Raw genomic sequence first — 20,213 nt, 5'->3', positions numbered from 1 at the left:
GTTATAGTAAAAGCAAAGAATTGCAGGCACTTAAGAAAAACAGATGTATTTTGATATTGAAGAATGAGTCACTTGCAACTGAAAGAAAAAAGGAAGGTTATAGTGTCTGTATGAAACAGCATCTATTATCAAATGTTCATTGTAGGCCTGCATTAAGCTGCTTTACTGACCATGTAGATAGATTTGCCCTTGGTTGATAGCAGACAGATTTTCTTGGGTGGTAAAAACATTGAGGTTTTTTGCCTGCATTTCACTTTTTCTCCTGGGCTTCTAGGTCAAGGTGATTGTGTGGCAAGCTCCAACACAAGTATTTTTTGTGCTGCTCAAGATTCATTGTCATTTGTGTTCCATTTAGATTTTTTTTTTGCAGACTTATATTCTAGAAAAACATTTATGAAGTTATTTAAGAAAAATCTACTTACTTTACTTACTTTATTTACTCTTCATAAGGCACATCCGGAGTTAGCTGTATACTATAGAGAGATAAGGAGGATGTAGACTCCTTTCCTTAGGTTCGCCGCAGTTTTCCATGATGTTTAAGCAATGAAAACATCCTGGTCCACATTTTATGACATTTGCCTACTTACAGTCTGTTTATAACATTATTACACATCAACTGGGAACTGCTGTAGGGCAGTAAGTATGAAAATGGGCATTGTAAGAGCTGGTTGAGGCAAGTGTGTGGCTGGTTGAGGCAGAGTCACTTTACCTAATTTCTCTGAGTGGTGGGTTCATTCTGGAGTGCTGTCATTTAGCATTACAAGTGGCTGTGTATGGCTTCTGGACTGTCAGATTCAGTGATGCATGTCAGGGGCCCTGGTGCAAGAGATACACTAGAGACTCGCTGCCCAGCACCCACCAGGTCTTGTCCCACCTTTCCAGCTCTACATTCCTCCCATGTTCAGCCTGGGTACCCTTCTGCAGTTCTGTTGCCTCACATGTAGTAGTTGTGTCCTGGTCACATTCTTCCAGTGATTCATCATTTTTTTCCCCACTGTTTTACGTAAGCATATTTTATCGTTCCATAGCTCTATCTCAGTTGCAGCTGCTTCTTTTATCAGGTGGTTTAGGTGCGGTCATATTCAGAGGAGTATTTGTAGAATGGAATAATCAATATTTTTACTAATGATTCTTCAGAGGATTAGTAAAGATTCTTCAAAGCTTTCACACATGTATGACCTGAATATTTGTATCTGCATGCAACCCCAGAACATCTCTCCCTCTAGTGAAAACACTTGGTAGCCACAAGGATTTGAATGAGTGTTTGAACATTTTGAAACTTCTTAATTTCTTTTTCCAATCCAGTGCCTGTTAATCCTCGCATTGGTCACATGCTGGATGACACAGACATATGCTAGGACGTGGAGTAGAGCACGTTTGCTTGCTAGGGAACTTCATAGAGTGTGTCTGTTCCTGCGATGAAGCATGACTGCAGAATGAAACTGACTGGCAGAACATGCCTTCTACTGGTGATCTCCAGTTGCAGCACATCAGCTTAGTACCGCTCCTGCTGTGGGGTCTTGTGGGCCATAGTTAATCAGCAAATCACAGCCTAGGTCAGTCGGCCACTGAGTTCTTGGTGAGATCCTGGGCCAGGAAATGTTCCCTTGTTGTCCAGTGCTGACAAAAGTGGTGGGCACCATGACAGGAGGATGTGAGGTAGAAAACACAATGCTTGAGACTTGGTAGATCTGAACTTGCTATCAGAATTTTCCAAAAAAACATCTGAGATGTTGCTATAAAAGCATTTTGAGGAGCTGTCATTTCTCTGTGTCCCTCTGTTCCTCCATATTTTAAAATTCAATTTTTTTAGTATCATACACAGCAATTGTTTCTTCTGCATCCTTGTGCATCTTTGTTGCTAGACAGTGGAGTCACCACTCATCTGTCAGCAGTGATATGATTGGATTAGTTTGCAAAAATTGAATTTTGTAAGTTTATAGTGTTGTCTTGATTTCACAAATTATTTTGGTATATTTATGCTGGATATACCTTGTCCCTAACATACTTGCATATTTTTTCCAAGTACATTCTAATAAAAAATTGCAGTATTTATAATTATTGTTTATTTCAAACCTAGCATTTATCATATCTGACAAATAATGCACATGTCTAATCATAAGAAAAAACTTGTAAGTTTTCCATGAGTGGACTCTTGATTCACTTTAACTTTTAATTGTAAATTAGAAATGGTTCATTGATATTTTCTCTGATAGATTTGTGAGGGTAAGAGAGTGCCTGAAAAGATACTAGAAATGATCCCAGCATGTGCAAATTATAGCCATTTGATTTCAAAACAATCTGTCTTCACAGAACATTATTTCCTAATTCTTTCCTAAGAATTAGAAAGAAATAAACATGATTTGTGCTACCCAAAATTACTGTACACAAAATATTTGTATGTCTGGAAATGAATTGTGTATAAAGGTCCACTTGATATTCCTGTGCCAATATGCAAAACTAAACCCTCTTGCTACTCCATATCTGACCAATGTGATTGCTGTTGTCGCAGACTGAATAAGGAATTTCTCATTTTCTGATGCTGAATTACTTAGGAATTCTACTGTAGGTGTAGTTTAGTGAATAAAACTATCAAAATACAAAGATTAAAAAAAATGTGATAGACATCTTTAATCTCCTGGGCAACATCTTTAATAGTTAAACTTTATATGTCATTGTTTGGTATTTAGTATCCTGGAAACATAATTAGCAGAGCCAAACATACAAAACAGATACTCTTCCTGAGTGTTTATAATCTAATACCAGGAGGAATCAGAGAAGAACTGACCAGACATCCTGTTAAAACATAAACTGTGTTATTTTTTCTAATGGGGCCTGTGAATTAATAAAATTTCTCTTTTTACAGTTCTGTATTCCCGAATTGTGTAATTCTGAGCATTTTAATTGACAGCTTGCTTACAGATGAATTTAGTGGATTTTGGAGAAAAAGAAAGACTTGTAGAGGTTTTGGTTTATGCCACTGGAGATTTAATTGTCTGTATTGAGTTTGGTATGAAACCTGAAAGTTGGTCTCTTACTTGATTAACGTGTCTGCCTTGTTCTGTAGGGTAACTGCTCTTTCTGGTCTGTGGGGAGGCTGGGAGGAAGGGATGAAATGCCAGTACTGAAGCTTTTAATGAGTTAGGCTCATGTTAGTCTCACTAAAAACTTGTTGCTGCATACTAAATTGACTTACTAGAAACATTAACAACTTTTACCTTTGATTAAAAATTATGTAAAAAAAAATTATTTTTGGGGGGTTGCTTTTTGTTCTTCAGCTGTCGCTTGTTCACAGGTTCAGGCCCTTCTGATCAGCCATGAAGGCCAGAGACTTTCTTTTGGTTTAAACGAGTCTGAGGAATTTGGGGAAAATACACAAATTATGAGGGGCAAAAAGTCATCAGAATTGGCAGTATTATGTCAGTGACAAACATGAGCATCAGGATCATTTTATTTGCTTGAATAAAATCTATGTTACTGATCCCATCATTGTGTGTGTTGTAAGCAGCGTAGGGTATAGCATCATGCAACTCGGAGAAAAACTAGGAGCTATTCTTGGGATCCAGAAGGCACACAGGTGTGATCTATTTTGGAGCACTGTACAGGCTAAGTGCCTGGGCAGTAAGGCCATGCCATTGTCTGATTTATCCCAGCTGAAGATCTGGCCCCTGATCCAATGCCCCAAAACTATGACAGTTCCCCAGGGAAACATTTTTCTTTCCAGGGCTTAGCTAGATGGGGTGAGACTTAGGCCCGGATGCATAGGGGAGATGAACTCCATTTCACTTACCATGGCTGAAAAGGAGGGTGATTTACCTTGGAGGTGAACAGGGCAGTTTTAAATACTTTGGGAATTTCGTAGTAGCCTTGTGCTCTAGAAGGCTCCCTGAATCAGTATATGGGCATTTGTTCTGGTATAGTTCATTTCGGGCTCATCTATGCTTTATGTGGGCTGAGAAGTTTGTGTACTGCCGTGGTGTTGTGACCTATTTATGTAAACTTGGATATCCGGTCAGTTAATAGCAGTTTGAGTGGTGCTTTGTATCCACACCGGTAGAAAGGCTAGTAGTCTCTTGCTCGAGGCTGTTTTATACTATCCAGTGTACCATCTAGCAATGTCAAAATAGCCTGGGAAATGTAGATTATCCAGGTTAATTACTGCATAGGATAACTGAAGTAGTTTTGTACTGACCAAACACCTGAGTGAATTTGACTCTGCATCTTTTGTCAAAGTGTATAAAAATGCCCGTTTAAAAAAAAGTCACGTTTCTATGAAATAGGTAAGTTGTTTCCTATGCTGTAATAGCTTTAGAAAACTTATCGTTCTAATTTGCTTTTGATCACTGAACCTTGAACATTCCTTTCTTTCACATCAGAGGGTGGTGATGGTGTGTATAAACGGGGTTTTGGTTCTTTTGACCCCCGTTCTACCCTGGGGGAATGCAAATATTTGTTCTCAATTTTCCTGGGCACATTGATTAACAAACAGGCCATTGTAACAAACTGGCAAAGCCATGGCTCATTGCATGAGCTGATAAATTTGGAATGTGACATTGTGTTGAAATATTAAAAACTTCAAAAGGTTAGTTATAAAGTGACGTGAGTAATGAGTGAGATGTTCATAGCACCCAGGACTATATTAATAGAGCAATAAGAAAGGCCAGCACTTAAAACTGTATAAATCAAACCAGCACAGAACATCTGGTTCAAGGAGGTTACGGTTTTTTGACTGTTGCTTTGCTGCCATCCAGTATGGCTTTTTTTTTTTTTTAATGTGTAAACCTGTAAATCTTGCAGTTGTTCAGTTGCTCCCTTTGATGGGGGGCACTTCTGGTAAGAAAAGGAAATAAATCAGATAGTCATACCATTTCTTAGCTATGGGTAACTAGCCTGTGTCTTCATGGCAGCTTGTGAAAGTGCTTGCCAGACCTCTGTAGTTAGCATGTCTCTAATTATTTAACATTCAGTGGAGGGAAAAGAAAAGCTAAGAATGTCACATTTCTATTTGAAACTATTCTCAAGTGCATAAAAGTCACCTTTTTAGATACTAAATATGCAGCATGGTATGTTCAGAGGACAATTAAAATACTATTTAATGAACTGTATACTTTTCTGATATACAAGGGTTGATTCTCTGAAGTGTCACACACCTCTTGCAAGCCCTGAGTAGCCAACAGGAGGTTGTGTAGTTTGCTGGGTCTGTCCTACTTTCCAGTCTCTATTTGAATAATGAGTGTGAAAAGTATAATGTAGCATTCATAGAAGCGAAGACTTTATGCATGGGGGTCAGCAAATAGATTCACACCAACCAAAACAAATACACACCATTTTACTACAACTCCATTTTAGGGATTATGTTTTTTACCTTTTACTAGTTAGCACATTTCTGAAGAAAGGAGCGAAAACTATTCTTATTTATCTGTGTATTTCAAACCAATGTGTGGGTTGCTCAGAGTCTTTACATGAATAGCAATTCCCAATGGTGATTTCCCTGTAATGCCATACTGGTAACATTCTCTTCCCAATGTAACACTTTGAGTTAGAAGCATTGCATGAGCAAGCCCATCCATAGCATTCTAAAAAGAAGTAACATGGTTTTAACTGATCTTCAGTCTTTCCTGGGGTCAGCTGAACGTAACCATAATAGATTTTTTTTTTAACAAAGATTGTGTTAAATTATTGTATATATGTATGCATACGCACACATTATATGCATTTATACACATGTGGATATGCACACACGAATTCAAAATTATTTTCCTACAAAGCCTATTTTTCATATGTGTATATATGATAGTATACCTGAGGTAGTGGTTTGGCTGCTGAATCATTTTGTTGTTTTTTTGTTTGTTTTTTTTTCCCGACAGTCTACAGTGGAAGGTGTAAGTACCTAAAGTAGATTGTGCAATGTGTTGTATGTGTTTGCTAAGTTGTCTGTGTTTGTTAAATTTTGTGAATGTTTAACATATTTTTTAGTGTAAGGTAAAAATGTATAGAATGTTGTTATAAAGCAGCTGTGAGGGTGTGGAATTTTTTACCATGTTTCAATTAGATGCTGATCTGCGATCTTGGCTTTGTATTTTCAAAGGGATCTTAGGAGGCACTCAGCGGCAGCTAACATTCAGCAAATACAAATTCAATCACAGTGAATTACTACTGAAAATGAATGTGGGGCTCTAAGAGACTCTGCAGAATGTATTCTGAAATTGGAGTGTTTACAGAGATCTTAAGACTGCAGATTGATCCCCGCTCCCAGAACCTAGCCTGTGTTGAGTTTAGCTGCTTTGTTTTTCCCCAGACCCTGCAAGCGGCTTTGCAAAGTTCTTTCACAGGTGGTAGCTCCTCTCTGCCACAAGAAAGATCCACACTGCTATTGTTGTAAGAGGCACAGTGGGAAATAACAAATTCTTTGTAGAATAGAAAGGTAAAAATTATGGTGGTTTTGAGTGTCTGTGATCCTATGGTGTATTTCCAACTGTGTTTAGCCCCTGTTGGCTTGCAAATTCTCATTTGACGGAATGCCTCCAGCTTACTTAAAGTTCCTTCTAAGTTTCAACCGATACAATGCTTTCTCCTTCCTCTAAATGCTTTGTGTTGCTGCTGTATGTTGTCATGTAATGCCTCAGATGAGTATCTCATCACAAATTATGAAATGTTGGCAACATTTGCCAGCAGGATATGGAAGCTGCCCTTGAATGGGTCTTTTCATGCAAACTGAAAATATATGAAACTTAAAGATAAAATCATAATGGGACCCGACCATTGATTAATGTAAATCTGCTTACAATTGCTGACGTAAATGGGAAAGTGCTGATTTACATCAGCTGAGAATGTGGCTGGTGAAATTAAAAGAAAATAAAGAGTTTAGGGGGCTAGTGGTGCTGGTCTCTTAATGTAAGTGCAAACTTTCACCCAGGACCACATTGTTGTTAATATGTAACTCGGCAGTGCCAGAGGGGTCAGGCTATTCCAGACACTGCAATGCTGAAGTACCTCCTACAAACAAAATAGGAGCAGAACCATGTATTCTTTAATTAAATCCTGGATCAGGTCTTCCGCTGGGGTGGTTTGGCATAACTCCATATACTTCAAAGGAAGTAGATTGATTTACAGTGGCTGAGCACTTGGTCTTTTACTAATGTATACTTCTGTATACTGAAATAATGTGGCTTGCTTTTCATAACTATAAATGGTTTAACGTTGTTCAGACAGAAATTGTTCTAAACTATATGAGGTGGTAACTTGAAGACTGTGCCAAAAAGAAAAAAGAACAGGAGTCAGGTTAATTAGAGGAATGGTGTATGGGGTGGAGTGGGTTGGTTGGTTTGTTTGTTTGTGGGTTTTTTGTTTGTTTGGGGGTTTTTTTTGTAAATCACAGTGCAGTGTAAATCTAGCCAAACTGTTTTTTTAAAAATGTGGCTTCAGAGCAGGCTGGGGTTGCTTGTGCTGAGTTTTTGAGCTGTTGTACTTGGAGAGCTTGATATACTATGCTGTAGCCAGAACATACATTGGGCATCTGTAAGAGTTATCTGTTGTGCATTGTGGAATACTATAGTATACTATATTGTAGTTGCTTGTATGTCTGCATGCTTGCCAGCTTCAAAATTAAAGGTGGTGTACACAGCTCATTTGCAGCACCCCTGTGCAGGCACTTCCCTCTGCTTGTTTTTTTAAAAATTTCTATATAATTTAGATATTTATTTTCTCCTTTCCTCTCTCTCATTTGCAGCATCAGAGTGTCCCTGTGTCCTGGATGAAGATAAATATTTATCTTTCTTTTGGCCCCTGAATTAGACCAGGTGTAAAATGTGCCTTCAGGAGGCAAGCAGTCCCAAAGGCGTTAGTTATCGCTCTTCCAGACAAACAATGATAGCCTCAACACCTGCCTGAGAGCATGTGGATCCCAAGAAAAGATACAGTACGCTCGCCCCCGCTGTTCATGTCAGGTGTGGCAAAAGACTCTTCAGAGAGTTCTGTGGCACTGCATTCCAGCATCTGCTTAATTTAGTCTGGGCTACTCTGTTCCAAGCCCGCAGGAACTGAGGTCTTCTCTATGCACTGTGCTAAATACTTGGGAGTGTTTTAATAGTGTCATAGTCATCTTAGTGTTTCCATGCACTGACTTTTGTGGTGTTACATTCACAAATGTAACATTGCACTAACATATTCTTTTCACCTTTTAATATAGGAGGTCCGTTTGTTTTAGACACACTTTGCAGAACAATGCAAGATTGTATTTTGTTCTGATTTAGGCCTTGTTTAGGTAGAAAAGACAAAAATTAAGTTTCTGCCCAAGCTGGTCCTATCTTGCAGTCCCCTGCTGTTTGCTTGAGCAACAGTGCTGACTTGTTAGGCCACAGAAGGCTGCCAGGAATATTAACGTCTCTTTGAGAGAATAACCCAAAAGACAGGCTTGCAAGCTGATGCCACAGTATCTATTACTGGCAGAAATACAATGCTTTGAATAATAAATGAGCTCTTAACATCTGTCAGGTTGCTTGTTTTCTCAGGGGCCCGGTGACTGGGCTGCATGCAATAACATGATGGCCCTCTGAGGAGCCTACATCAAAATTAACGGTTTCATCAGCTTGCAGGAACAACTAAGTAATTGGGTACACCTGGGACTATCCTAAAGGGCTCCTTTATGCTTAGCGAATGCTTTCTAACTAGTTCCAGTGGTGTGTATCATTGAAGCCTGTGTGTTGCAGACTGGATTTGAGAACTTAGTTTGATGGGCTGTTTGGAGTGTGTGAGAGCTTGAGCATAGGTATCAGCAGCATAAGTGAGCATCAGGAATGGATGAGGAATCAACTTTTGGAAAAAGCGATAGACGGCTTTACTAGTTATATATTGGATACTTTATAGGGGATTAGCCTGGCAACCTAGCAGCTATGCAGAAGGGTGTAAGTGCAGCAAGTTAAGTCATTCCCATTTTGGATGCCTAAATATTAGGACCTGATGCTATGGAAGTAAATCAATATTGCCTCAGCCTTCAGTAGCATACTCTTTAGGAATTTACTTTATTTTTTCTGTATTCTGAAGCTCTCTATTAGATTGCTATTGCTGCTGTCAGCCGTTAAGGGTTATTTGCCCAATGTAAGCAATGTTTTCAGATGTTGCAGTTTAAGATGTGTTTTCTTTTTCTTCCTAGAGACTCAGTAAACTTTCTTCTCAAATTTTGGTGACATAAGCAACCAGTTATGGTCTGAAAAATGTGCTTTAAATGTTTCTGCAAGAATGGCTGAGCTCCTAAATTATTTGGCAGTCTCCAAAAATTCCTTTGCCTCCCCTAATGAGCTGTATGGTAACAATCTATTGCTCTCTTTCCAAGCCTGTAGTAGAGGTGTGAATCTTCCACCTGATTGAGAGCACACTGTAATTAACAGCAAGTGTGTGTATTGCAATTACCTTAGGCATTAAGGCATAGTTTATGTACAGTATAGTACAAAAATTCTCATTGTATGAGAGCAAGACGAACTAAAAGGCAAGAAGGAAATGCACAGGCAGGGGAAGCAGGGACAGGTATTGTAGGAAGCGTGCAAGGACACTGCCCGGTTGTGTAGGGATGGGGTCAGGAAGGCCAAGGCGTGGCTGGAGCTGAATTTGTCTAGGGATGCAAAGAATAAGAAGGGCTTCTATAGGTGTGTCAGCCAGAAAAGGAAGGTCAAAGAAACAGTACCCAGCTTGATGAGCAAGACTGACAGACTGGTAACAAGAGATAAGGAGAAGGCTGAGGTACTCAATGACTTCTTTGCCTCAGTCTTCACTAGCAATCTCTCTTCCCACACCTCCCGAGTGGATGGACTGCAAGATGGGGACTGGAGGAGCAAAGTGCCTCCCACTGTAAGAGAAGATCAGGTTCAAGACCACCTGAGGAACCTGAGCATACATAAGTCTATTGCACCTTTTATGGTCATCTAGTCCAACCCTCCTGCAATGAGCAGGGACATTTTCAGCTAGATCAGGTTGCTCAGAGCCTTGTCCAACCTGACCTTCAGTGTTTCCAGGGATGGGGCATCCACCACCTCTCTGGGAAACCTGTGCCAGTGTTCCAGCACCCCCATTGTGAAAAATTTCTTCATTCTATCTAGTCTAAATCTACCATCTTTTAGTTTAAACCCATTATCCCTTGTCCTATAGCTACAGGCCCTGCTAAAAAGTCTGTCACCATCTTTCTTATAAGCCCCCTTTAAGTACTGGAAGGAAGACCTGCAATAAGGTCTCCCTGGAGCCTTTTTTTCTCCAGGCTGAACAACCCCAACTCTCTCAGCCTGTCCTCATAGGATAGGTGTTCCATCCCTCTGACCATTTTGGTGGCCCTCCTCCTGACCCGCTCCAACAGGTCCATGTCTTTCCTGTGCTGGGGACTCCAGAGCTCTATGCAGTACCCCAGGTACTCCATGTCCTCTAAGTCTCTTAGAAAACAGAGATTGGGAGGGCTACACTGCTCAGAAGGGCCTTTGAGAAATGTGAGAACCTGAAGTGATTCGAATTAAGAATAGGCACACTTCTCTTTTGAGGCACTGAGAACAGATTTTGTTTAACAGATTTACCTGTTGCTGTCTTTCACTTGAAGTGTACTTCAAGGAATGCCACTTTTGCTTTTGTTTTGTTGGTTGCTTTTTCCCTGAGAGCTATCTTAGCTCCAGAACTTGGTGCAGAATTTGCTGGGTGATGATCTTTGGGTTATGTGGGAAGTCAGATTTGATTATTTTAATAATAATTTTTAGCTGATTTGGAATATCTAGCACCTTTCTTGCATTTTTCAATATATACAAGAGAAAGATCTGGAAAGCAGTCCTGTCTGTACTAAATGAATTAGTGTGAAAATCCAAGCAAAGACTTACAGCACTGGAGCTGAGACCGTTTTCCAGAAATTAAGTGAGAAGTATTGGTTAAGTTAACACAGAGTGTGATAAAGCTGCAACGCATCACATCATTAGACTGTTTTACATAGTGACTGGAGCATTGCCAGTTTAAATAACCTTTGTACATCTATTTAAAAGCATGTGTCTGTGCATGCTGGCTATTTAATCCTTTAAGCTTTCATGGTCTTTTTTAGAAATGTAGCCAACTTGTTAATGCATGTACTATGACTTTTGAATGTTTGTTTGGGTTTGACACCTTATTTTGTTTATAATTAGCAAAATTATGGAGAAGTAAAAAAATCCTAATGATTTTGGAGTTTGGGTTTATCTCTTTTTATTTTTAATTTGAAAGTGTGTTTATAAATGCAATAGGGAATCCTAGCTAGGCAGTATCGCATAACTTTCTGTTCTGTATAATGGCATTAATACTGAGCCACCTGATTGATCTCAATGCAGTGTCTGTTCAAAAGAGTATACGGAATAATGCTGGGAATTAAGTAGTCTCTTTTTTATTCTGAGAGCTAAAAATCTGCAGTTTTTCTCACTTGTGAGTCATTGCCCTAAAATGTGAGTCATTGCCCTAAAATGAGTGTTGTATTCCTTTATAAATCACTGGTGGATGTAAAGACCTCTATAAGAGCAAAAGTACTTATTACATAATAGCAGAGAGACCTAGAAATGGCGTTTATTGTTAAAAAGAGAAGATGGTTTAATTGCCTGGGCCATGGTCACAAGCAGTAAAGACTAAGAAAGCAAGAACAGCATTTGGGAGTGTTGCTTTGGGTCTCTAGAAACAACAGCTGAGAAGTCACCAAAGATGTCCATACAATTCTGACCTCTCAGTGGAAACCATATGTTGTGCCATGCTGCACTGTGGTATACTATGCTGTGGTTGATATTCAACAGATATATCTAAACCTGCAGCAGTAATTATGTATACTCTGTAGAAAGTGAAGCTGGAACGGAATAAAATGCATGTTTTAAAAACAAGAACTTCTTTCTGCAGATACGTTGCCCCCCCTTGCTGGTGGTGGTGAGGGCAAATTCTTTCCAACGTGAAGACTGAGTAATTTCTAATTCTTTTTGTCCTTGCAGGTCAAGCCAGTTACTCACAGTAGAATCACTGTGTCAGCACGGTTTCGAAAACCACTCCAGGAGCCCTACACTATTTTGTATGTAGAATTTTCAGTTAGTGATCTACCATTTTCAGGGAGGGGTGATGGTGTCTTAACTTCAGATGAGTTTTGTTTAAAAAGCTCCTCAAAATTATTTTACTTTGCTTTATTTCAGCCTGATTGCTAATGGAGACCTTATTAGTCCTGTGGTGCGCCTCCTCATTCCCAGGAAAACACTGAATCACTGGGATCATATTCTCGAAATGGTCACAGGAAAAGTTACCCTTAGAAGTGGAGCAGTTCACAGGTATTGGGAAGATGATTATTTGCAAGATACATTTGATATGCATAGATATGTTTTTAAAACTCCATAGGTAGATATAATGAATAATTCCTGCTTCATAAAAAATTCCACTATAAGAAAATTAAAATACATCAAAAAGTCAAAAAATGGAAATATGTTGACTCGAAGTAACCTTCCGGTTTCATTTCAACTGCTATTTAAAAAAAGAAAAACCTCAGTTTGTTTCAACTCTTATTTCTTAATTAAATAGTTAGTTAGCAGGCATGTAATAATACAATAATAATGCAATATATTCAGTATTAATAATTATGTGTCAGAATAATATAAATGAGCACGGTAAAGTTGTTGAAGATGTTTGGAATGCGCAATAATAGATGTGATCCATGTTACCTTTTAATTTTGATAGTTATTTAAATTCATTGGGGCAAACCATTTCAAAGAAAATATAGATTCTTTGGTTTTTGAAGACCTGTGCTATGATGTGCTTTGTACTCAGCCAGCTCCACCTCCTAATAAGAGCCAAGGCCAAAGCTGTAGTTGGGGGTGTGCCAGTTCCAGGATCTCAGCTTGTCTGAGTTGTTGTGGTACCCCAAGAAAGGAGGTGACCTCTTGGATGGGTATGTTTCAGTCCCTTAAGGCTTTTACAACGTAAAAAAGCTCTCTAAAATAGGATTTGGTAGTTGTTGCAAGTTCTAGAGCAAAATGATATATGCAGTTTCCATGAGAAACATTGTAAGCGGACTGCCAAGGTGTGTACAGGCAAATTACTGACATTCCAGTGTTGCCCCATGCAGAGCACATTACAGAAAACCGTTCCTCAGATGGGAAAGGGCCTTTTGTGGAAAATCATTCTTCACAGCTTACGCAATGTCTGAGGCTAAGCTTGCAAAATCTTTCTCAAATCAGTGAAGATAAGGTAGTCTTTCAGTTCTTCTGATTGCTTTCCCAGAGCTGATACAGATGATAAAAGATTAAGGTAATGCTCTCTGTTGATTGTTGGCTCACATCTAATTTTTCCTTTCAGCCCTGCATTTCTTCACTCCTATTATCTGGCTACTTAGCACTTTTATTTGCAGTAAAGTAAACCTACACACGTGTTGGAGCTTTCCGGATATGGTTCTCAGCTAGGGTGACTCGGAAGTGAGCAAAGTAACAGCCATTTACAACATACCAATTCTTTCTGTTCTCAGGTTGTTTAGCAATTTAAGAACCTTTCACATTTTGTTCTCATTACTTGGCGTCACTCCTTGGTGAAACTGAATGATGCATGTGAAAGCATAAATCATTCCATACATAGCTAGGATTGCTTTTGAGATGTTCCCTTCGGTGATCAGTTTTAATCCTTTAAAAAATAAGATAATGTACATGACATTCTGAATTATTTAATGTTTTCCTTTTTCTGGTTTTTTATTAACTCAGTTTTCATTTTCTTTTCCTTAAATTGCTAGGAATACATATTGAATACGTTAGTAAAGTGATCGTTGTTCTCTAATAAGTTACACATTAATTGCTGGGGTTTACTGAAACTATGTTAGCATTAAGTTCTGTAAGACCACTGATGCTGGGAAGATATAATTTCTCATTAAAGACGGATAAGTGGAATTACGAGAACCTGCATTATGTATATGACAGTTTTCCTTTTCCATATTATTAAAAGACATACAAAGCTGCCAAGTCTTTGCATTTTCACATGTGACTTTTGAAAAAAAAAAAGTTATTGATCATCCCCATCAGAATAAGAATGTAAGAAATATGAGAGAGGAGACAATTAGAAAGAAGCTTTTCTGCTTGCCAAATGGTGCATGGGAATGGGGTACAGCAACCTGATGGGCAGGTACGTGGTGCATCGGCGACTGGGAAATTGGGGATATTGGTCCCACAAGTTGTGTCTATGCTGTGTCCTTTGTCAGCCTGTATGCTTGCTTTGTTTTGGCTGCCACTTTTTGGCTTGAATTCAGAAGGGAAAATGGAAATCCACTGACATCCCACAGGACAAGCCCTAGGTTATCCCCCAGTAACCAGAAGTGACCACAAGAACATCTTTGTTGCACAATACTAGCCAGAGAGAACCCAACTGATCTTTGAATGGTTGTGGCGGGGTGGTACCCACAGGCTTAGCATTAGGTAGGAGGCTTCAGAAGTGAGTGTCACAAAACTTCTGCTTGTTAAGTCAATAGTTATTTATTTGTCTGAAGTTCCATTTTTTTCAAATGCATTTTTAATTTCACTTTCATCTTCAATGACTGATTATGTTTGATTCAGTTATTGTGATTATTATTTTCAGAGTGAAAAATACAACTAGAGGTTGCCAGAGAATCCACAATATTTTGAGGAGTTATATTAAGCAAACAGCTTTTGTGCATTAAACATTAAAACACTAGCAAAGTGAAAGATCAGGAACAAAAACCCACAGTCATGTTTGTATGTACCCCTATATACCTGCAGCACCATACAAATAAAGAAACCAGTTTTAAACTGTGGTACACGGATTTGCTGTTTTTCTCCCCGACTTACCCAAAGCAAAATGTAATCTAGCAAAACACAGTGAGATTAATTCAGAAATAGGCTTCTTGCTGATTTTTGTATTGTTTTTTTGACTTTTACTCTTGAGCAACCACTCAGGAACTGGTATCAGTCTTATACTGAGGAAAATGATAAACTTTAGGAAATCCCCAAAGATCTTGTAATATACAAGATTGCGTGTTTTATTTTCATTGTCTGTAACTGATGTTATCTGTGTGGTAGTGAAACATAAATTGCTCTCTGAATTGCTGGCATGCCTGTGAAATGTTTGCATGAAAATGTAAATCTGAGTAATACAAAGGGGATCCTTCAGAGTTAGCATACCCCTTCGCAAAGAAGCAGCAATGTGATCGAGATTTTAAAAAGCTGCAATTTCACCTTTGAGAACTTTTGGTCTTTGCACTTAGAAAACCAAGGTACTTCTATATGACAGGAGGCACCTAGAAAATGAAGGTAATTTCATGAGGGGAATATAAGAAAGTTGTGGACACACTGGAGCACGCGCAGTAAAGGGCCACGAAGATGTAGGGCTTGGAGATATTGTCATGTGCGGAGGACTGGGAGAGCTGGGACTCTGCAGCCTAGGGGAGGCAAGGCTCAGGGGGATCTTGTTAATGTATATAAATACCTGGTGGGAAGGACTGAAGAAGTCAGAGCTGGCCTCTTCTCAGTGGTGCCCAGTGACAGGAAAAGAAGTAATGGGCACAAACTGAAATACAGGAAATTCCGCTTGAACAGAAGAAAAAAAAAAAATTACTGTAAGGGTCATCAAACACTGGAACAGGTTTCCCAGAGAGGCTGTGGAGTCTCCGTCATTGCAGTTATTCAAAACACACCTGGACACAGCCCCGATAAACCTACTCTAGTTGCTCTTGCTCTGTACGGGGTGGTTGGACTAGACGGTCCCCAGAGACCATGTCCAACATCAGCTATTCTGTGATTCCTGGTTCTATAAATTATGTCTTTTTTTCTGTGTTTATTCAAGGTTGTGCCATTGTGTGTATGAACTTAAGTAGCAACTTTTTCTCTATTAAATGGAAAATTTTTGCACTTTATGTCAGGGGTGTTCTCAGGACAGTCTATTGATATCCTTCCTAAAAGGTTCCTTGTATAGGTGTATATATAATTTTATATCTCCTTGCATTGTGTTGAAATTTATGAATAACACATATAGTAGCTCCTGTAGAAGGCTTCTAGAAAGGCAATTAAGATGGCCATTCAACATTCCTGCATTTAAGACTTAAATGCAAAACTGTTGGTCAACTTTTTAATGAAATATAAATATTGTTGAGTTTTGGAACATGCTTCATAGGAAAGAGCTTATTTTTTACTGAATGTTTCCTCCTTCCTCATTGTTTTGACCATCCTTAAACAGAATCACAAACTCAACAGTGAATTAATTGGGATAGCATAGAAATAATATGTTGACTGCCCCTGCCCAAGTCCCTAATACATTTCTTCCTTCTCAGTAAAGTGTACGAACAGAAATTATTGTGGTAAAAACCTACCTGGTATAATAGACATATTAATTATTGGTATTGTAGGTGCCTAAGATATACAGCATCTTTTTATATAGTATTATTATATTTTCTGCTACTTCCAGCCTTACCCCACCAGGTACATCCATGTTCCAACCTTCTGATCTATAAAATATAACAATGAAAGTGCAGTGTTATCAACTCGGTCTGTGTTAGGTGGACAGGTCCTGGGTTCTTGGTCATGGGGTATGAGTGCCCTGTTCTATGAGAGAGGTCAGTAACTCATGGAATAGATCTCTTCCAAGGTATCCAGGGAAAGACATTAAAGACCTTCTAAGTACAAAGAGGTTTATTTCATTTTAGAAATTATGAAAGTATTTCATACTTCATTGTGATTTAGGTCATTATTTTGCTATGTCTTTCCTTGTCTTTTGTTTTTTATGTAGCGACTGATCATTGTATGACATCCACTGCACTTTATTTGGTTTCAAATCTGGAAATTCAATGTGATTTAATGAGTTTAGGTTAACATAGCTTTTAACTCTCTTAGTACAGCTAACTGAATGTTAAGGTTTATTATATTAAGCCTTTTCATATTTTTCAGACTTTACACTTTAGATGGAAAACTTGTTCAGAATGGGTCAGACTTGGAGAATGGGCAAATATATGTTGCAGTGGGTAGAGAAAAGTTTAAGAAGTTGCCATATGGTGATCTGCTCTTCAGCAAATCTACAATGAAAAGGCCACAAGGGTAAGTTCTATAGGTGTGTGATATACTTCTCATGTGCTTGTGTGTGTCAGTTTGTTTACAAAGTAGCACCAATAAGGTACAAAATCATAATTCCAAGAATGAGGGATGGATGGATGGGTTAGTATGGATGCAAAACTTTATTCACAACTTCTGAGAAAGTTGAGATAACAAAAACAAAAGAGAAAATGGAAATTAAGAAGACTATTTCAACTCATAAACATGCCATTGATAATGTGTCACAAAATTAACGTCAGAGAAAGGATTATTTTGACTTGGTTTAATTTGTTTTTTTCCTGGTATATAAATGTATACAGCTGAATGAGATTAGGTGCAGCTACACCAGTCTAGATCTACTCTTGCTTGGTAATGTTTTGTGAAATATGTACTCGCTCAAGAATGCTTTATGTTTGGGTCTATTTTTTGTAGGCTAGAATTATCACATAATAGAGTGTGAAACGGGGTGTCTGTAAGGAGAAACTTGGGCTTTTAGTATCTTGGAAAACATGAAAATTGGGAGCCATTTCATTGAACTAAATGGAGAGAAATGGAAATTTGTCCCACAAATTAGTGTAATTTAGAGAATTTGGCCCATATTCTGCATATGAACTGGGGTGTAATTTTATTATGGTTTTTTTTAGTGAGCAACTGTAAGCAATGTGAATAACTTGAAAGTATTTTGGGAAACAGCATCTGCAATAAATGAATTTAAGGACTGTGAAAAGCTGTGTTGATCGATTAACGTAAATAGAGTTTTGTTGAAATTGCTGTAACTTTTCGTTATAGTAGTTGTAAGGTTCTTTCATGCAGCATTCACTGAATACTGCTTTGCAGATTTTTGATATATGAAGTATGCATTGTGGGGAAATGTAATGCATTTGTTTGAGTAAGTTAATGATTATATGTTTATATACAGTCTAGTGATCAGAAATTAGTGATTCTTAGTAAAAACATGCAATTAATAAAACAATTAACTCTTGCCGTGGCCAACTTGGTGCTATCTGACTTGGTTATAGATACACAGTGACTATGATAGTGACAGTGTACACAATTCTAAGATATTTCTTAGAATATTCTTAGAATATTCATCTTATTTCTGCAGTTCCAAAACCTCTGTACTACCTCCGATTGTGGGATCTCGAAAGTCTAAAGGCAGTGTAAGTATCAAGTGCCATAGTAAAGCTTGTTTCTAATTTTACTTAACTCCAGCAGATGGAAAGTCCCTGTCCTTTGGGTTTTAATTAAATCTGAAGAGAAAAAATCCACAGTCACTTTGTGGTATCCTTATTGAAGCTTGATGAATCTGTACCTATTTGCAGTGTCAATTAGACAAAAGAAATCTGAGAAAATATTATTGCCATAATGGCTGCTTTATTTTTTTATAAAACCTTCCATAACCAAGATCAGCTGCTGCCCTGGGGCCTTTGCCATAAACCTTGTCAGCTATCTTTGTGTATTTGTTTGTTTATTTATTCAAATTATACACCTGAAGGAAAAACACAGAACCTTTTACAAAACGTCTTGCAGAAAATGGTGCTTCTGCATGCTGAGTCTGAATAAGACCCTATAACAGTCTCCTATCTGATGTGTTTTGTCCTAGCTAACCATTAAATACAGAGCTTGAGCCTCCACTGCTTTGTATCCTGTACAGATATTTATATGTTTATAAAATGAGTCCACTGTGGATTTAAAACAGTGCCAAATGAGAATATAAGTATGTTTGCACCGATTCTGTACAAGTGCAGTTTTCTGTACATGTACAAGACAGTGGAGAGTCAGACTCACAGCCTGTCATTATAATTGTGGTAGTTGATCATGTCCATTTGCTGTTTACAAAACAGAAAATCCTGGAGCCACTAAATAAAATAAGCAATAAAATATACAAATCTCTGTTCCATTCTGCTGAAATTCAGTCGAAGATAAAACCTCAGTAAAGAACATACTTTCAAGTGGTATTTGTTTTTAAAATGTGAGCTTTGCAATTTTAGCATTCATAAAAATAACTCATCAACAGTTTTAACTTCTTGCCTCTTCTACTATTACTTAACAGTATGTACTGAAAATTATTTGATATCCACTTTCATTCCATTGGGATTGTAACACACACTGATAACAAGTGTCAAAACTTAAGGAGGCAGGAATATGTACTACTGCTCTTAAATATCTAATGCAACACTTGAACTGGTATAAATCATACAACTGTTTGCTTCAATTTCATATCTACACTGTTTTACTGTTATTGCTTGGGGGTAACAGTCTCCAGTTTGAATCAGAAGAGACTGAAGTATTGCCATGCCCTCATTTCCCTTTATAGAGAAAGGATAAGTGGTAGATTATTTGATGGTATTGGTAGATAAATGGTAGATTAGATGGTAAAACCTAGTTGCTATTTAAGTAAGATATTTTAAACAGAACTGATTTCTACTGATTATGTGAAAACTAGAAGAATCACATAAAAATGTAATAATGTATGCAGGATTTTTTGAGAGATGCAGGTTTTTGTTCAGGATTTATTTTTCTGAATTATTTTAATTTTATATAGTATTACCTTTTAGCTTTAGCAGCGAGTCAAAAAGAATTGTCCATGACCATTGCAGAATGAAAGGCCTTTCTGGTGGGCAGGTTCTAAAATGGCACAAATTGTTCATGCAGCTACACTAAGCAAAGCAGTGACGTAGCATATATTTGTCTTCTGTGATTTGCCTAAGTCTGTGATGAGGTGGACATTTCCAGGTTCTGAGAAGGTTTTCTGCCCTATCTGCTTAAGTGTTTATTGTTACATGGAGCGTTTTGACAGAACTGGATTAGGAAGAAACTACATGAGCTGTTAGACTGGCAAAAGTAGGAGGCTGACTGCCTCTAGTGAGAGGCAACGATGAGGGTGTTCAGTTGGTAAAGTCTTTGTGCAGCCCAGAATCATATAAACAGCACTCTAAAGGGCTGCTACATACAGTTTGGGTTTTTACGATGTTGACTGTGAACAGATTTAGACTGAAGAAAAGAGTGTATAAATAATAAAATCTCTGGCTAATACACACAGGATCATACATACATCAAAGCTGTTAAAATAAGGACCAGGTTTCTGGTTCTGTTTCTAGATACAGCACAGAGCGAGCAGAGGAACTGCCTGATGTCTTTGGAGGTGATTCAGAGGTGATGTGTTGGCAGAACCCTTTC

At 38.2% G+C, this 20,213-nt stretch overlaps 1 protein-coding gene across 1 annotated transcript in view; it reads left to right on the top strand.

Annotated features, from left to right (window-relative positions):
* DCDC2 (doublecortin domain containing 2) overlaps positions 1-20,213 on the top strand; it is a gene marked incomplete at its 3' end in the record, with an annotated part of 71,224 nt that overhangs the window by 12,491 nt on the left and 38,520 nt on the right. The window contains exons 3-7 of the mRNA XM_081996845.1: positions 5,868-5,882; positions 11,964-12,040; positions 12,159-12,290; positions 16,893-17,039; positions 18,139-18,193. Coding sequence (XP_081852971.1) covers positions 5,868-5,882; positions 11,964-12,040; positions 12,159-12,290; positions 16,893-17,039; positions 18,139-18,193 — 426 coding nt within the window. The remainder of the gene's footprint in view (positions 1-5,867; positions 5,883-11,963; positions 12,041-12,158; positions 12,291-16,892; positions 17,040-18,138; positions 18,194-20,213) is intronic.

The sequence above is a fragment of the Phaethon aethereus genome (assembly GCF_964289735.1).
Source record: "Phaethon aethereus genome assembly, chromosome: 2".
NCBI lineage: Eukaryota > Metazoa > Chordata > Aves > Phaethontiformes > Phaethontidae > Phaethon > Phaethon aethereus.
This window is presented reverse-complemented; position numbering and strand designations above follow the sequence as displayed.